The sequence below is a fragment of the Mya arenaria genome, chromosome 1, assembly GCF_026914265.1.
Source record: "Mya arenaria isolate MELC-2E11 chromosome 1, ASM2691426v1".
In the NCBI taxonomy this organism is placed as follows: Eukaryota; Metazoa; Mollusca; class Bivalvia; order Myida; family Myidae; genus Mya; species Mya arenaria.
The window spans coordinates 2312616-2331869 of record NC_069122.1 but is presented as its reverse complement, the minus strand read 5'-3'; the positions used below and the strand labels follow the sequence as shown (position 1 = coordinate 2331869).

Genomic DNA, 19254 nt, shown 5'->3' with positions numbered 1-19254 from the left:
TGTAAACAGAAATACTGAATAGAAGCTCTGGATATTAATCGATGTGAAGGGAACAGGTTGTAATAAGGAAGCTTAGTCTATTCGTTTAATGAAGCGTGATATAAATTATAAATCGTACAAGCAATGTCGGATATTGTCAAAACAAACATTAAACATTTGCCAAGCGCGGAAGTTAAGAGATTTTAGGGAATTTATGGCTTCATCCCCCGTGCAGATTAAAGAGAAGTTTAGAATTCTACATGGGGGGGGGGGGGTGAACCCTCATCCTATACAGCCAAAGAGAATCATGTATAAGAAGTGAAGAGAGAGAGAGAGAGGGGGGGGGGGTCAGCCCTGGTTTATTGGGGACTGGGGATTGACTGAGCTTTGTGCGCGTCATCTAGTTCGGTTGCAATTATTCGACCCTCAAGGATGGCACAGTTCCTCGACGAAGACCTTCATTTCTGACTATGCCGAGAAATAATCCCCCTCTAAATCATATAAATCGATAAAAGTGTAATAATAACAATCCTAGCAGGTTGCTTAAAAGCCATTGCTTAGTTTGTTATGCAACTTAAGATTTTTGTTGTTAAACCAGTCTCCAGAGACCGTATTACAGAAGCATCTTAAGTTAATGTTTAAGTGAAAATTTTCCTTAAATTAACCGTTTAAACAATTCAATATTTTACACTGAAGTTAAACTTTAAAAAATATACCACAATGTATTCGATCATGTTTGAGGAATACAAACAATGCAATGAAAATGTAAACAAAGCAGTAGATCTCAAGGATACTCAACTCAACTCAATATTCTTTTATTATATCACAGTTTTCATTTAAGTAAGCATGTGAAAACTCAAAATTACCACATGTCAACACAGATATAAAGATCTGGGTAAATGGCGGCTTCACAACAGGTTTTGAGTTCATCATTATACAAAACAAACATAATTAGTTAGTAATAGGAATGTGGTTAGTTCAAATACTTAGTATTTTTATAACAAAATAAATTCACTTGTTTAAATTATGACACAATATAATCGATACAGTAACAGTGTATGTATACCACGTGATAAATTGCATCATAAATGCTTCGTCGGAAGCAATATTTTGCTTCGAATGAAGATTTTAAACAAAGATAACTTTCCTATGTCTTCACTATTTTAAATGAAACATAGCGCAGTCTACGTTGCTTACAAGCCCCGCCTTCGGTCTTTTACCAGAGTTTGATTGAGAATGTTGTTTCTTAAAACACTTCGACAAACCTTTTCACAATTCGGCCGTCTGACGGAGCACTGTCAAAACATTATATTGGAAACAGGTTTGGCGAAGTGTTTAATGGATCTAATCACCTTATCAAATTCCGGTAATAAAGCGAAGATATGGCTCTTTAAGTGGCAACGACTGCCCTTTGTTTCATTTAAAATAGTGTAAAAAAGAAAAGTTATCTTTGAATCAAGTCTTCATTTTAAGCAAAATCATGCCTTCTGACGTAGCATATATGACTTAATTTATCACGTGGTTTACACACTGAGATAACTAATGAAAAATTATTGAACGCATATTTAGCACGGAATTCGTTTCAAGTAATTAACTAAGATTTTAACAAAAATTGCTGTTTTCCTTAAAGTATCAGGGTTTTTACAAGGTAAAACTTCATTAAAATTCAGAACATTAGGTCTTGAGTCAACAACGTATGTATTTTTCCTGATAGGATTAAAATTGGACATATAAATAAATTGTGCAGTTCGTCACGGCTGTAAGACTTTTCAACCCCAAGACTTTTCACCCCCTTTGTCATTTGTGAAATCAAAGACTTTTCAACCCCTTTGTTATTTCAACCCCTAAAAGTGCTAAGACTTTTCAACCCCACCTAAAACAAAGACTTTTCAACCCCTAATACACGAAGACTTTTCAACCCCTAAATTTCCCACCTTCTTAAGAAAATAAGTACAACAATTAGTCAATAAACAATTTTAGTTTGTCAAAAATACATAGAACTAAAACAACTTATTTAGTCATCAATAAAAAAAACACTTTTTAAAAAAATGAGTTTCAAATAAAATTCTTCATAATATTTCAAAACATCTATATATATATTAAGCAGGCAAAGTTGAAGAAATACAAAAGTATACATTAAGCTCAAAATTGTCGCGAAATGTATTATACATTTAGTTTCAAATGCTGTCAAATTACAAATAGAATAACATAAAATTATAATTATGTCAAGCCAAGATGAAACATTTTCAAACAGTAAATAAACAACATTATGCCAATTATCAAAAATCTCCGCAATAAAATAAACGGTTTTTATCACTAAGTGCTAAATGCTTTTAAAATGTGTTGATAAAATGTTAAACTTAACTCGGTATAATATAAGATTTTATAAATGTTCTTTTCTCAGATTCAAAAAAATCAGGACATTCTATTATAAAGTGGTAAATATATATATATATAAAATGCTATACCCTGATAGCCGTCATTTCAAACTATGAGCAGTTTGATAAATTCTGTGTATGATTTTCCGGATTAAAAAACCAAACACGAAATAAATTTCATTTTAACTTATTACCCTACCATCCAATTCTCAGAATGATTAGATAATACATTTTTATTACAATATCAACAACTATAATCAAACTGTACAGAAATAGCAATATATTACTACAACAAAATGTTTCAACCGCTGACCTTTTTAAAAAGCAATGAAAGTTTTATAAGTGTTCGAACAGACGTTTTGTATGGGTGTTGTACAGACAAAATATGAAGATTGTTCAGTAAATTCTTCAATGCATTTATTTTCTTTTGCAATTATTCAATTTTGTTAAGTATGGTCATAACTTTGTCTAAAATATATGGTAATTCGTTAAAAAGTTTTAACGCCTAACATATAAAGCAAGTCATTTGCGGCTAAACATTGGATTAAAAACATTTTTCCTAATATTAGAGTATGTTTCATGATACATTGGTATTCAGTCATCCCTCACTGTCAGAGACCAGTCTTCTTCGCGTGAAGACAGGTCGTTTTCCAGGTAAAGCGTAAAGACAACACTAAGTTGTTGACAAATCTTGAGGCGTGGGGGGGGGGAATCATCATTTACTCTTCTAATTGTTGTGTGAATTTTCCGGTAACTTCGCATTACAAAGACAAAAGATACTTGATCGATGATATACATGTTACATCGTATTTATATTTGAGCAATTGTTTTCGTCTGTATCTTGTTTTGTATGAAAGCAAATGTTCGAACATTCAGCTTTTGAAACAGAAAACGTTTGAAAAAGAGAATTTCCATTTTTCTAATAAAAGGTAAGTTGTTTATTTTCAAATATGATCATCGAAAAGCATGGACGAAATATATACTACATGTATCGACATTTTAAAAAGGCAAACTGAAATAAATAATAAATTATTGTAGAGAAAATGCTTAGCAATACTTAAACAGTTAAAAAAATCTACAAGACCGAGCCGTAATACGGTATAGGTCCGCTTGTCATTTTCTTTTCTCCAACACAGATTCTAAACAAGTAACGTAGGGTACTAGTTAGCCTAAATGTATTTAGTTCCTTATTATCCCTAACCGTTTTGACTAAATCTCAATATTCCATGTCAAGCAGACGCATACAGTTGACGTTGCACGAAAACAACACGAACGCTGTATCCGTGTTATTTATTTCGTTTTCCCTGTGTCCTTAACAGTAGGTAACTTAATTATTTTTATTAATCTCAGATGTGGTAAACTGTTACTTCACTTGTCATTGTTATTCTCATTATCAAAATGTTCATTCTGGCAATAGAAAATAATGTAAAATTTGCTCCTTGACATTTCGTACCGTTCTCATCATCATGTCTGGCGTGTACAAATCAATTATCATATTATTATATATAAAACAGTCGTACACATTTAGTAAAGTCCAAGTGCCCAAGATTAGAATTTAAGCAACTGGATTTTTCACTCATAACTTGGGTATTTCACTCACAACTTTGAATTCAATTGGATGAAAATCAAAATTCAAGACACTGGTTAGTCTAAAATAATAGACATGGTATAAAGGATAGTAAACAGGGGGGGGGGATAGGTTGAAAAATAGTTAAATTGTATTTTGAGAAGTATTTTATGTTTTAAATAGATTATGAAGGTTTTATGCACAAGTCAATTGTAACCACAGCCCCCCAAGGTCCGGGGTTATCCCGGGGATAGCGGGGAAATGGGCCGGGCCGTGTTTTTACGTTTCAGTTGGTGCCCGCAGGGCGGGGATTTTACCCGGGGTTGGCTGGACCGAAAGTCAAAGTCCCCGCTATTCCCCTGGCCTGGGGGGGGGAGGGGCATGGTTACAATTGATTGGTGCATAACAAAGCTATAAATACATTAAGATACAGTATTTACCTTTCAAATAAAACGAAACTTGACTGACATGTAGACAACAGTTATGCCAAGCATAACAACTCCGCCATCTCCGGCAAGCTTTAAGATTGACCTCGTAAATACAATCCTAAAAACTCAGCCATGGCCGAAGTGTTCTGCTTGTTGTAAAACTGTGAACCGCAGCCTTGCAGGTGCCCTTCGTGTTTATATCGTTATGTTTTGACAGTATGAAATGAAGGAAAACACATCAAACTCGTAATAATTTGTTGGATATTTATTTTTTTATGTACGGAACTAATATAAAATAACATAATCTGGTAGTATTTCTTGTTTTATGTTTTTTTGAACGCAATATGCTTTAACAGTGTTCGACACTAACGGGGTCTCGGGATCCCGAGGACACCAATTTTTCAGGAGGGACACCTGAACTTCGAAGTCCGGTATTCCGTCGGGACACTTAAATTTTTGACTGATGAACGCTAAATATCAATACATAAGTAGCATTTGATTAATTTATTACCTAAATTCGGGCTCCCCTAAATTTCTTGACAGCACATGTCAAAACGATATTATTAGTTATCATTATCGGACTCATCAAAGCGAAAGTATAGCTGACTATTTGACTATAGTTACGTCATGAATCTATGAATAAACAGGTCATTTCACAAGGCTCATGCAGGTTAACGCTTCCATTTTGTTGTTTACATTTTAAACAAGGTCAGAGCTGACAGAGATTTATTATCGGTAAAATACTTATGTGGAATTGTTTTGTTTATGTGTCAGAACCGCCCAAAAAGATGCCAACTCTGGTGATACCTTTTATATAATATGATACGACCTTTGAGTATTTACAGTAACATTTACGACACAAAAGAACAGCATCCTACATTCAGCATTCTTTGTTAACTGGCATTCAACTTATCAATATTCTTTGTTAATTTTAAAGACATATATTTTATGCTTTGATAAAAAATAATAGAAATAAAATTTGCAGGGTTTTATTCATTAATTCAATCAATTTATAAAATTTTATGACTTTTTGGCACGAAAATTAACATGTATACACAATTTTTGGTCGTCTGCTCTTCCAGTATGCACTACGACTGTTGGGCAGTCTGATTGATTTATCAACAGCTCTACTAAATATTGATTGGAGTTTTCACAAGCCAGATGTAATATTCCTACAGTTTCTTAATGAAAAGCACCAACATTTAACAAGACCCTGAACCATGATGTATTTTATGCGTATTTTCCAAAAATCTAAAAATAGTAACAACATCAAGTTTTTGTTTACATTGTATCCATCTCTGTTTTTGACTGAAAACAAAAGGGACTTAGACATTCTCCCGCATTTGATACCAATCTACCAACTTAGAGACCAAAATATACCTCACTGCCATTCAGTGCTACTAACCTGTCAATACATGCTGCTGAAAACATGTATAATATGGTGGTGTATACTTGCATTACAAATTGAAAAGTAAAAGGATGTTGAATTTAATATTAAAACAGGCTCAACAATGAAAAAAGTGGAAGGGACTCCTAATTTCAGGAAGGGACACCTGATTTCAAATGTTGGTGTCCCTTCTGGATCCCTTGAAAAAATGGTTAGTGTCGACCCCTGTTTAACCTGGAATCCCGATCGGAAACTCTATCCACTTTTGGTACAAAACAATTTGTCTGTGAAGGATTTGCCATATCAAAAATCGTAAAAAAAATAAAATGTGTCAACGTACAATTATTTGGACTAGACACTGGGTACATCTTCATGACTGTTTTTTAACAATCATTTATTAGGAATCAGCATTGGGGTGCCATTTTGTGCCCATCCAAATTTAAATGTGTAAGATTTGTCTAGAAATCCAACATACAAATAACCTAGTTCATTGATAGCTCTACTAACCATAAGAAAATGTGGAAATTTTATTGCCTGGTGCCCCGATATTATTGTAGTATCATTTAAAAGGTATTGAAGCACAGTAGAATAAATTACCAAAACTTCTTTTTCAAATATAAGTCTGTATTTTTGCTTTTTTTAAGAACTGAAATTAGACTTGAAATTACCTTATATTTAAGGCTAAAACTGGTTGTTTAATGATGGTGATGATGATGATATCTTCGTCCTCCAGTGATTGCCCCATTCCGCATAAAGTTTGCTTGCAATTTGACTAATACCAGCAGCATGACATTGATGCTTTTAAACCATCTTCTTTCACTCCCTCTGGAGAAGAGAAGAGCACAGGCTAAGGTCATCAAGATATATTTTAGTTTCATTTCAGTTAAGCAACCCTTTCCCAGCTTGAACATCCATGATGGAGCTGGTCAGTTTTGTGGGCAGTCTCTGTACCCTCTCCTCATTCACCTTCCAGCTGGTTGGCATGTAAGTTAAAATGGTCTAGTGTTTATGCTCATTCCTCTGCCAGTGGGATTGCCGGACAAATTTTGATTAAAAAATATAGAACGCCTGTGCAGGGCTTCTGTCGAATTAGTGTTTGAAGTAAATAAAAAACAACGGCTATTATTTAAGACAATTTATTTACCCTAAGTGTATATTGCATTATTTTTCTATTTTAACAGTCTTTTCATGCAACTGGGTTTTCAACTGTAACATAGATTATTTATGCATTGCTACTATTAATGGACATATATTTACACCTCAATGAAATGAACTGCCTTTCAGCTATTGTGATTATCATCCGATGAATGCAACATCTTCAGATATGTTCATATGGCGAATCATCGCATAACAATATAATTTTATATAAAAAATCAAAATTGTTTATCTTGTTATTGTTCGTATTGTGTCAGCAAGCCCCAAAAAACTTAATTTTAAATTTTAGAAAGTGTTAAATGATGATATGTGTAATTACCGTAACCCTTGTCATTTGTGTTTCAATTTTGCGTTTAAAAGTGATTTCAAGTGTTTGATCTTTTCCTGTGTTTTTGTGACGTAATTTGATAAACTGTTACCGTCGGGTCGTTCTATTCACAGGGTAAGAAACTAAAGGATTACTGTAAAGTTTTCCTAATTTGAAATGATTTTTTTTTAACAATTTTTGAATGAAATAATGAACTTTTGGTGTAAATAATAGTAATGAATTGCCAGATTGATGTCATTATTGGGGATATGAACGCAGTTGGCCTGGTTAAAGTACGAGTGGACTCCATACACATTAACCATCCCAAGTGGGTTGATACCTCGATAATGACATCAATCCCGCAATTAATTCCTTAAATAACTGGGTTTCTATTGTAACATAGTTTATTCATGCACTAGTTAATATTAATGGTCATGTAACTGGGTTTTTCTAAACCTTTGTTGTCTATTGCATGAGGTTTGGACATGTTTTTTTTGGCCTGGAATATTTACAACTGTCTTTTCACAATTTATACAAACCTGTGACCAAAAATTCTACCTGGCTTAATTTAGTCTCAGATTAAACGGAACTTTTCATGTCATAGCTGTGACATTCAGATGAAGATGTATTTAAATCAGTCAAACAATTACTGCCAACAATGAGTTATTATGCTAAAAGAGTCTAACTTAATACATAACAAGTAGGGAATAAATCATTGTTAGCTTACAAGTATTCAAATAAGGAATGTTGAGTTATTGTCATAGCTTTGGTGTCATTACCGGCATTGGCCGTATCATCTTCAGTGTTGTTGTTGGCATTGTGCAAAAACTTGTCAACAATTTTTAAGAGGTTTATGTGAAACTTGGTTCAAATGATTCCAGAGACAATATGCTAGGCAGCCAATTATACATGTATAAAACTAGAAGTTGACCACATGTTATTTTCAGCTAGTTTTTTGAATGATTTTATTGGTTAGAAATAATTAGTGGATAAAATTTGATGAATCAATGAACATTTCAGATAACTTTGACCAAACCAAAAAGATAGCTGGTTTTATACAGTTGGCTGTGGGTGTATATAGTATATATAGAGAGAGAATATAACTCTGGCTTTAATAATTGAATTGAATTTTCGACTGAAAAGGCAACAAGAAACAAGCATTTGTGTTTGCTCCTGGAGCTCTTGTAAGAGTCTGATATAATGACTTTAAAATGTTCTCATTTCAGGCATGTGTGTTATGGCATCATAAAGAAAGGCAGCTTAGGGGATATGTCATCTTTCACCTTTATATCGTATTTTGTAGCGTATGTAACACATATATTTTCTAATATGCATCTTATGTAGTTTCCAAATCAAGCATATATATATAATTAGTCTAATAGTATAATAGTGTTTGTTTAGTAAAGTAGCATAACATTTCAATTGTGGGGCAGGAATTTTGAATGTTCATTGAAAGTCCATTGGTTGTGGCATTTATATTGCAGTTATAAGGAAACATATATGTAGCCTTTGTAGGTTAAAGGTGTTTATTGTCAGCCATTTTATTTCATGTTTGCTATTTTGATTAGAACACACGTTCACAAGATTCTCTTTTCTGTCCAGGTGCGCAGTTTGGCTAAAGTATGGTCTTATCGTAAACAACTGGGTCCTCATAGCAGTCAATGCATATGGAGCCTTCCTCAACTTTATATACACCATGATCTTCTACAGATACAGCGTTAAAAAGGTCAGCTTTATATTGATATACTTTATAGGCTAAAGGCTTTAATCTGAATTGTAATGTTATAAGTAACGGGGTAAGTAGGTGACCCGATATGGGATATATGAGGCAAAGGAAACCATATCACGTGAGAGGGAAGCTCAAACCCAAATATGGTTTCCTTCGCCCCATATAGTCCATATCGGTCACCTACTAACCCCATAACGTATATATCACATCAACAACCTGCTTACATGTTTAAATGTTTCATTTATTCATTGGAATTGAAAATTTTGTTACAATATAAATTTAGTGAACCAATATGGAAAAATATGGGGTGACAGTGTGATGAGTCCTGGACCATTGGCACGTCATTTATGTTTGAGGCGAGATATATTGCAAATACTCTGCAATATGGGTTCTTCATATGGCAATATATCTCGCCTCAAACATAAATCACGTGCCATTGGTCCAGGACTAAATAAATATAATAATAATAATAATAAGTTCATCAAATACAATTTATTTAGTGCAACTCTTGTGATATCTAAAAATGTTATATTAATTAATAAGATTGAAGTTTTTCATGACATATATTGTCCTTCAAAATAAATTTGATCTTAACCTTTATTCCTGAATATTATAAGTTACGGGGTTAGTAGGTGACCTGTTTACATGTTTAAATGTTTCATTTATTCATTGGAATATTCATCAGAATCGGAAAATAGACGCCATTTTGGTAAGATATTAATTATGGAAAAATATGGGGTCACCAGTCCTGGACCAATGGCGTTGCTTCCTTTATGTCTGAGGCGTGATATAGTTTTAAATGATACTTACACTGTACAACATTTACATACATGTTCCTGCCAGCAAGATTTTTATATTATTAATATGGGGGTAAAACTAGCAACAATAATATCTGGGTGTGCGATCCATTTTGACATACATTGAATGAAACATGAAAAATATGACTGATTTATGTAACGGGCGCATGCATGGCTTGAACTCACAAGGTAGAATCAATAAAATCATCAATTATACTTGGATACTGGAGTAACAGGAGTCCAAACAGCTAAGCTATTACTCAAGTTGATATGTTGTCAAAGAGAAGTATTATATATCAACGGACATGTTTTCATTTTACCAGAAATAATTGCTTGATCAAAATAACTGGTACAAAAACGTCCAGAGAAGAATTGAGAAAACAAAGCTGTGAAGAATTAATAATTATTGTCAGCAGCTAATTGTATAAAAACAGTTAATTCTTTGGTTTGGTTAAAATTACTGGTAGTGGAATTGTTTATTGATTGGTCAATATTTAACCAATAATGACTGTTGACCAATTAAATTGCTTGCACGTGTAAATGAACACAAGGTAAACTATGGATAAGTTATCCAGTTTTATTCAATTGACTAGTGGACAATTGGGTTTAGTTTGGTCAAGGAATACGTTTAAAATAAAAAAGACAAGAACTGTAATACATTAAAACTTTTATTTTATCAAACCAGTTTTGCAATAAATGTTGAAAACTGCACTGGGAGTAATGATTTTGTTCAACTTTTAACTAAATTTACACACTATTGGAGTTTTATAAGGATTTTTATATTATCTGCAAAATTGATCTCTGTACCAGGTAATATGATTTGCAATAAACCAGTATGATAAATTATTCTATTGTGATTCAATATTATCAGGCAGTTTACTAATTAAATTATATGCTTTCATGTGATTTATAGAAATTAATCATTGAAGTAAAAAGTTACCAGGTATATTTAACTGTTTGAAGCAGTGAAAAAAACAATTATATATTTTTCACTGTTTAAAAATTTAAGCCTGCTCCCATGTTTTCTAAAAGGAAGGTCTGTGACACAATTTCAACCACTTCATTTCCAAAATGATGTTACCTTGTTCTTCTGAAAAGCTGCAATGAACTGTATTTTATATTTTTTTGCATATGATAAAAGGAAAATCGGTTTTGATCAGTGAACAATTGCAAAATACTAATTAGCTTATTAAAAGATCTAAAAAAATTATCCTCTACATATATGGATACTCATACCAGTTTATTATTTGCAACCCAACTATTTAAAAATGCACAGTTGGCCACTCAGTTGGGTTTCATTCTTTCAGACTTAAGTTTTCATTTTTAAGTGAAGCTTGTTAATAACTTGTATATCTAGATGCTGTGCTAGGGACTCTACGCAGCATGGCAGGCACACAGGAATAACTTTGTCAGTGTCATTTCCACACAATGGATTTTAACCAATAACTTCTGAATGACTTGTTGAAAAGTCTTTAAAGGGACTTAAAACACCAGATGGTCCAAAAATCTGCAAATACAGTAGTTCCTCAAAACAAGCCTAGAATTGTCAATGGGAGCTAGTAGGAGGCTGATACATGGATACTACTTTACATGGTTAAAAAAATATTGCAACAATCATGTTGATGTATTAGCTGTGTTTCCCCATTTGAAATTAAAAAAAACTTACATAAAATTAACATCATTGTGTACAACGCATTGAATCTTATTTACTGATATCAGATCACATTTACTAGGGTTGTTTACCATGTAAATCCCAGTTAGTTTAAAAAAAGCGTTGGTATACATATCTGTACTCATAACCCTTATCTATTTTGGTGTCATTCTGTCAAAGGTCAAGATCAAGATCATGGTGACCTTTACCTGAAAAAAGGTCTGTCATCATCTACAGTACCAGACATATGACTTATCATTCAAGTTCCACTTATTTATTGCTTTATCAATTTTGGACGTATACCTGTAAAGTAAAACTAAATGGAAAAAAGCCCTGAAGACTAACTACTGAAGATAATTAAGGTACATGTAAACTGCATCCAACTATATACAATACTGGGAAGTTCTTGGTTTTGGTTAAATTTAGCCATACTGTATAAAATGATTGGTCAATAATTATTCAACAATTAATACTTACCAATCAAATCATTAAAATATATATAATCTAGACTTAAAATAACCTGTGGACAACTTATCCAAGTTCTATTCAATTGGATGCTGAAATATTTACCTATGAGAACATAATGGTGTGTCTAATTTAAAACTGCGGCTTTCAAATTTAGGCAATACCAAAAAATGATGGAAGAAATTACCTTGCAAAACTTTAAACTGATCTACAGTATTTCAGTTTTCTTATCACAAAACAAAAAACACAATGTAGCATGTCCTACAGAATTCTAGTTATATAGATGTATTAACGGTACACTGTATTTATGATTTTAGACCCAGATTCACAGATTTTTCCTGCTGGGTGTGGCAATGACGATATCGCCCCTCACATATGTGAAATATTACCAGACAGACTCGAGTATGGCCCTGAATCACCTCGGCTCATACTGTGTGTGCCTCACGGTCATCGGCTATGGGGCTCCGTTGATATCATTGGTATGTGCAACACGAATAAGTGTTTATATCTGAGCGATGGAATGGCAGGTGAAATATTTATAGAAAATACAGCTACTGTGGTCAAGGTTAAAGTGTTAAAAGTCATTACTTACAATCTGTCATAAAACTGAGGAGCATAGTCATAAATGGCACTTGTTTCATAGGTTTTTATCAATGTAAAAATGTCATGCACACTACTTACCTATGCTTACATTTTTTCATTCTCATAACAATTTAAGGTGGACGTTGTGAAATCAAAGAGCACAGAGAGTCTATCATTTGTGCTGATACTGGCCAACTTGGGAGTGGGGATACTGTGGACCATATACGGGGGCCTGGTGGGGGATAAATATGTACAGGTGAGTGATAGTAGCCAGCTTGGGGGTGGGGACACCATGGACCATTAAAATACGGGCCTGTTACAGGATAAATATGGACAAGTGAATGACATTAGGTACCAGGCTATTTTTCCAGTGTTATGGACGGATATTAATGCCATTAAGAGTTGGATTTAAACATTGCTTTCTTTTTTAAGGGAAATGTTGAAAGTGTGGAAATGTAGCACAGGATGCAATATTATGCTTTTCTAGTCCTTTTGAAGTCCTTCAATATATTCAAGTAGTTACTACTCTCCATGATACTGGCATAAATGAACAAAATTTCACGTTATAAATTCATCAAATTAAGTCACTCGGTGGTAACTATGTTCAAATAAAAAACAACTGTTTATACTTGAGTCAGTAAAATTATTGATTTTCCAAAAAAAAACAATAGAAGTGGACAGTTATTTTGGATTAATCTAATTTAAAGTATTTTTCTCTCTTTTCAGGGACCAAATGGGCTTGGTGCAGTTTTAGCCTTATTACAGCTTTCATTATTCGCTATATACCCCACAAAACATAAAAGTAAGGTCATACACAGTTAACCAGGAATCAAGAAAGCCATGTTTGTTCATAACCTTAACTCAAGACATCTGTGTTCATTTTAACATGTACATCTGTGGGCTGTTGCATCGAGAACACTTACAAGACAGTGTTAGACACTGGTTTTGTGCAAGATCTGTCAGACTTCTCACTAAAATGAGCCGTCTGAGTGAATGGCATGGGAAGAATTAAACTGTCAAATATAGAGCACTATTTAAATCTAAATTAGTTTCAAAATAATTTCTGTTTGACAGTTATGAAGCTTTCTGAAACTCAAGGATATTTATAGATCCAACATAGAATTCATAGTTTAACTTTCTGTCTCCTTTTGCCTGACTTAGGAGTCTGACGAACTCCAATGCCACGAAATCTAGGAGCTGGTGCCAGAATTTAGAAATCTCTCTCATGCTCTAACTTCTTTAAGTGTCGCCCTGTAGGGGCGATTTCCAACCAAGTGCAGAACTACTCCTCTCCTAGGCATGAAATCGCTCCTAGGGTCCTTTATGAAACTAGCCACAGATATGTTGTCTCTTATGGACTGTGCAATAACTTGTGATATTTGTTGAGAGTATTGCCTATTTGTGTAGATTTTAAGTTCGTTATTATAGTTGATCTATAATTATTGGAACTGACCCAATACTTCATTGTTTTAATAAAGTATTGTATATTTATTTACATTTTATGAGGTTTGAAACATTTTATCTGCATTTTTCCGAGGGGTGCTTTTCAAGCAAACTTGAATCACAATAGATGGTTGAATATGTGATCTTCATGTACATTACTTACATTTAACTGTCAAGTTAATCAATGCAATTTATATGGCAGTCTACAGTATATATATTTTCTTTTGAAAGCATTTATCACATTTAATAAAAATGTTAAAATGTGCTTTTGCAGTGACTGTGAGGTCTGCCATGCATATTGAATCGCTGTATATTTTATTTGAGCTTGATGTCAAGCCATGGGCATTTGTAGTTTGTTTTGGTGCTCTTTCATCGATTGATTGTCTTAGATTTAAAACTGCACTCTCAACAGATTATTCGTGTTGATAACTTTTTTGTTGTTTGTCTTTAAAATGAGTAAATTTTTGCGATTATGTCTGGAAACCATTGATATAAGCCTGCGGCCAAAAGATCAGATCAGTGTTAATCACATTTAAGGTATGTTTGAAAATTGATGTCTTATGGCTAAAAGTGTTATTAACGCTTTAATAAGAAAAATGAAATTTTCTGCAGTTACCCATTTAAATTAGATCAGGGGCCGTATTCAATAAGCAGCTTAGATTGAACTAAAATTTAAGATAATAAATTAGAAAGATGAGTGCTTTGATTGGTCTGTATATTTAGCTGACCAATGGGCTGAATGGAATCACTGAGGCATGTCTAGGATAAGGATAAGATCAATATGGAAAACTGGCCCTGTTCTAATATGAATTTCCTAATATGACTGAAATGAAGAAATTGATGCCAAAATCAGCCTATTCTGACACAAAAAAATAAAAAGTCTCAAAACTGACACTCTGTGGGAGTGCAGCTTTCAGCTATTAATGGCGAAACTCTGAAGACTGTTGGGTCGTTAAGTGTTGGGCGATATTTATTTCTAATATTACAATTCATATGAACATAAGTCCTACAATGTAGAAAGAACTAGTTTCTCACCCCCAAAACTTGTTCACTAGGTGGGACCAAATATAATCTACTGGGGCCGTAATTATCAAGCATCTTGAGTCATTTCATAACTTAAGTCAGTACCTAAGTCAAATTAAAAGAAATGTATAAGTGTTTTTAACATAAAAAGATGGGGTTTTTTCAATTAAGTCAATGCTCATTTTGTATTTCATAAATGATAAGTTTTTATGTATGACCAAAGAGATACTTAATTTAGGAAAGTGACTTATGTTAGGAAATGACTTGTTGTGTATGAATACCAGCCCTGGATCAATTTGTACATTTAGTGGAGATTTTTTTTCTCACTAGAGTGCTCTGGAGCCAGAATAATGTATTATCTAAGCATTTATGTAAGGAGTCTTCAGAATGATGCCAGAATTATGTGTGTTCATAATTTGTACCTTTACCAAATGAAATTCTTAAGTATTTATAGTGTATGGATGTTGTCATGACCGTTCAAAGCCTTTGGATCTTGTGTTCATAACATGTTTTTGCTTAAACAATTACTGATTACCAAGTAATCTAGGCTTAACTTAAGTCCTATTTCCTAAAATGTTCATTGTCAAATTAATGGAAATGGATTACCGGTAGTGCTTTAACATAATGTTATTCATTTGTGTTTGGCTTGATGTATTCAACATTCTAACAATTTAAAGGCAGAAAGTATATTAATCTCGGAGCTATTCATGTACTTTTTTTCTTTCTGATTGCATGTATTGACCTGAGTTCAAGGTAAAACAACAATTAATAGTTTGCATTACTCAGACTTAAACAAGATATTGACCTAAAGTAGCATTCTAATGTTAAATATAGTAAGGGCATCCTGGACTACAACTGGGCACGTAGCATTTAGTTATAACATTATTTTTGAAATTGTCGGGTTTTAGCATCAAGTCAAATGCATGAAATAAAAAACAACAACAGTAAATGAACTTCAAGTTATCTTTGACCTTATAGCCATGTGACCCCATGTGCGTGGACATTCTGTTTGCTGTCACAATAAACCATGACCTCATATTTGTCACTTACATCATTCTTGTTTTACAAGACCCATTTTAGCTTGTCACAGTTCATATGAGCCGCATCGCGCGATTTGGGGCATTCAGACATAATTATTACAATTGAAATAATCAGTTATAAAAAAAATATTTTGCCAAAAATATTTATTTTCATCTGACGGATTTTCATTGGCGCATCATTTTCTCAAAGATTTATGACCATTGGTTTACTCATTTTTCCAAAGCAACACGGATCTTGTCCCAACTTATTTTGACTGCATTCATAGTCTGTTTTTAAAACAGCCCATTGGATTAAAGATACGAAAATGAATCATCAATACTTTATTTATGTTCCATAGAGATTCCGTGTTAAGAAAACCACTAAAATTATAAGCTAGCTACATGTATAATATTGATACATTAATGTTGTTGCACGACATTTTAATAATGTACTTTCATAATGGTGTCATGTGCTTGATATCAAGTTTAGTATTGAAAATGTGCAATACATGGTCTCACTTGAAAACATGTAAAAAAATTGTGGGATGTGGCTCATATATTGAAACATTATAATGAACATAAATCATTGTACATGATAACCTGTTATTTTTCTAATTGCACTCAATTGATATCATTATTTTACTTAAGTTGTTCAATATTGTATAATTTTTTATATGATACCTAACTCAAATGGTGCTATAATGTGTAATTGTTCTAAAACTGATATTGTATGAATTCCAGGGGATTGATAAATCTGATGTTATTTGAAATGGTGTATATAGTGCATTAAACTGTCCCAATCCATAGTCGGCATCTGAAGTCCGCACCCGTGTTACACATCCACAATATCAAACCCAAAATCATATTTCATCGTGCCCGCAAAAAGAATAAATAAAATTGTTCTTGACTAAGTAGAAATGTCATCTGGCAATAAAAATGTCATTTTATTTCCATAGTCCCAATTATATTTCACATTAAATTTTATTGATACTCATGTTTGATATTAAAATGTTAAATTTTTTATTTAGGAGAATGTTTGAATTGAACAAAAACATATTGAAAAGTTTTATTTCTCCAACTGTTTTCCTTTATGACCAAGTGTTACAATTACTTTCAATGTTCATAAAATAGAGATTTTGCCACTATTTCTATGTATTTAAAAACAAAGCATGTCCGTTTTTGGCTCGCATTTGTGAAAATCTCTCACTGCAGGTCCTTCTTTGATTGGATGCACATACAGACACATGGAATAAACCCAATTGTAGTTTGTTATTTGTTTTTTACTAGCCAAAGGCTAGTTTAGAAACAATTTTGAGTTTCATTAGTTAAAGTGTACTGAAATTATAATGAAATCACAAACAAAATATTTGAATGAAGATGTCCTTATGTTCTAATTGGTAAACAGTATGAAGTAAAATTTCACTGTGACTAAACATTAGTACCGGATTTTGTTTTGTTTTGTTTCATTCAGTACACGCTTTTATTCCTTTCATTTCAGGAGCTTAAGCACGCTATTGGCCGGAATATTCATTTCAGTACTTTTATTCCATCAATGGAATTTGCTTGAACTCTCAATATTCTTGATTCAAATTGGAGCTTGCTTTGTTGCATTTAGTGCTTTTATTTGTTGCATAAGTTTAAATTTTAGCTTGTCTTGAGTTTGTTTTTTAAGAATAAAGAGTTATTGTCTTAGCTATGGTTTCATTCTTGGCTTCAAAATGCAGAAACTTTGATTTTGGCAATTACTAAATAAATAAGTATTTAAATGAAACTTGGTACACATGTTGCCAGATGTAACAATACACACATGCATAGCCAAGCCCTTTTTAGACTGAAATCCAACTGACGAGTGATTGTTTTTAAACCCCAGCAATCTCGTTTCTGTAAATGCTGGCCATTTATATGATTAAAGCATGTATTATTTACAATTTATTTAGGTTATGTTTTCGTTGTTCCCTTTAAAAAACTTATTTGAAACTTTACAATTAAGAAATGCCATTGGACATCTCAAAACACTTGGGGCAATGTTGACAATGTTCGTACAACACAAGATCAGGAACGTCATTTAGATAGTATGCCTGAGTGTTTCAAATTAAATTGAACATTTTTCTTAGAAAATCAAAATGTTTAACTTACTCATACAACTATTACTTTTGTGATAGATATTATTAACCACACAGAAATGTCAATATGAAAAATAGTTTGTATTAATGGGCCAATTGTAGTACTACTGTAGTATGTAGTACTATGTACCATAGCTTAATTTCTTTCTCAGGAAAATCCGTAGTACATAGGTTTACGATTACAATATAATGTTATGTTAACATGAACATGTACATGTATGAAATCAATGTTGTTAATGTATGTTAAGTATTGATTTAAAATAAATGTTACCATGTACGATAGTGTTAAAGTAACTGTTAAAAGTCATGGGTCATGCATTACTGAAATCTTGCAACAAGATAAAATTGATGTTTTGCAAATTTGATGACACTGTTAATATGTTTGAAGGTTATACTATATATTTTTGTATATCTGCCTTTCAATGACCAGATATTTCCTTTCTAGCCTTGATAAAATGCCTTATTATTCATGCACCAGTGGTCAAACTTAGCACAATCCTGCAAGCCGGGCACTGGTAAAATCCTCCCGGGCTTGCTAAGATTCTGGATTTTACATAGCAACTTGGAGGCTTTTTCAAAAATTAGATACCATTGAAGCAATAAGAATTCAGTTTTGTTCAAAATAAAGTCTAATTTCGATGACTGATGCGCATGCCGAAAACAATGCTCAATTTTGCTGTGTAAGTGTTTAGTATTTGTCATAATTCATGTAATTATAATCATATGATGTTTTCTGAATGAAATGTGATACCAGTGAGATAAACACAAATGTTTATTTATATCTGCCTATATGTCACTACTATAAATAATAAACACAATGTTAATACTTATTGCCTTATTAGTTTTAACATAAAGCTGAAAGAAACAATCTCAAGAACCTTCTTGTTTTCCTTCCCTTTAAGTTTATAATGGTCTGCCTGCGCCTTAGAATGGCTGCATTATAGTTTCAACCAGTCACATCCATGGGTGTGAACAAACCAAATTTTGAAGCCGCAAGGGTAAATGTACACCCACCGGTCGGTAGGGTTTATGCCAAAGAAATAATTTCAATATGCTGTGAGATTAGCAATGAAAGACATTCAGAGTGGTTCCATTGGTGGTGACTTTTTGAAAGGCTACTATTTCTAGGACCACAACGCTGGTCTCTTAGGCTCCATCAGCTGCCGACTATATATTTTAGTCATCATCCTTGGGAGTCCAAGACCCGCTTCGCGATGTTTA

At 33.0% G+C, this 19254-nt stretch overlaps 1 protein-coding gene across 3 annotated transcripts; it reads left to right on the top strand.

The window, feature by feature from the left end:
• The first annotated feature begins 3590 nt into the window (after positions 1–3590).
• LOC128232635 (sugar transporter SWEET1-like) lies at positions 3591–18859 on the top strand. Of its 3 annotated transcripts, XM_052946327.1 has the most exons (8): positions 3591–3675; positions 6623–6723; positions 8428–8505; positions 8804–8927; positions 12161–12322; positions 12562–12681; positions 13152–13227; positions 17409–18859. In XM_052946327.1, exons 2-8 carry the CDS (start codon positions 6653–6655, stop codon positions 17414–17416), a joined length of 639 nt encoding a protein of 212 aa, XP_052802287.1. In that variant the 5' UTR covers positions 3591–3675; positions 6623–6652; the 3' UTR covers positions 17417–18859. The 3 variants fall into 3 exon arrangements, with proteins under 3 accessions (XP_052802287.1, XP_052802270.1, XP_052802278.1); XM_052946310.1 differs by having other exon boundaries at positions 13152–18859; XM_052946318.1 differs by having other exon boundaries at positions 3604–3679; positions 13152–18859.
• The last annotated feature ends 395 nt before the right edge of the window (positions 18860–19254 follow it).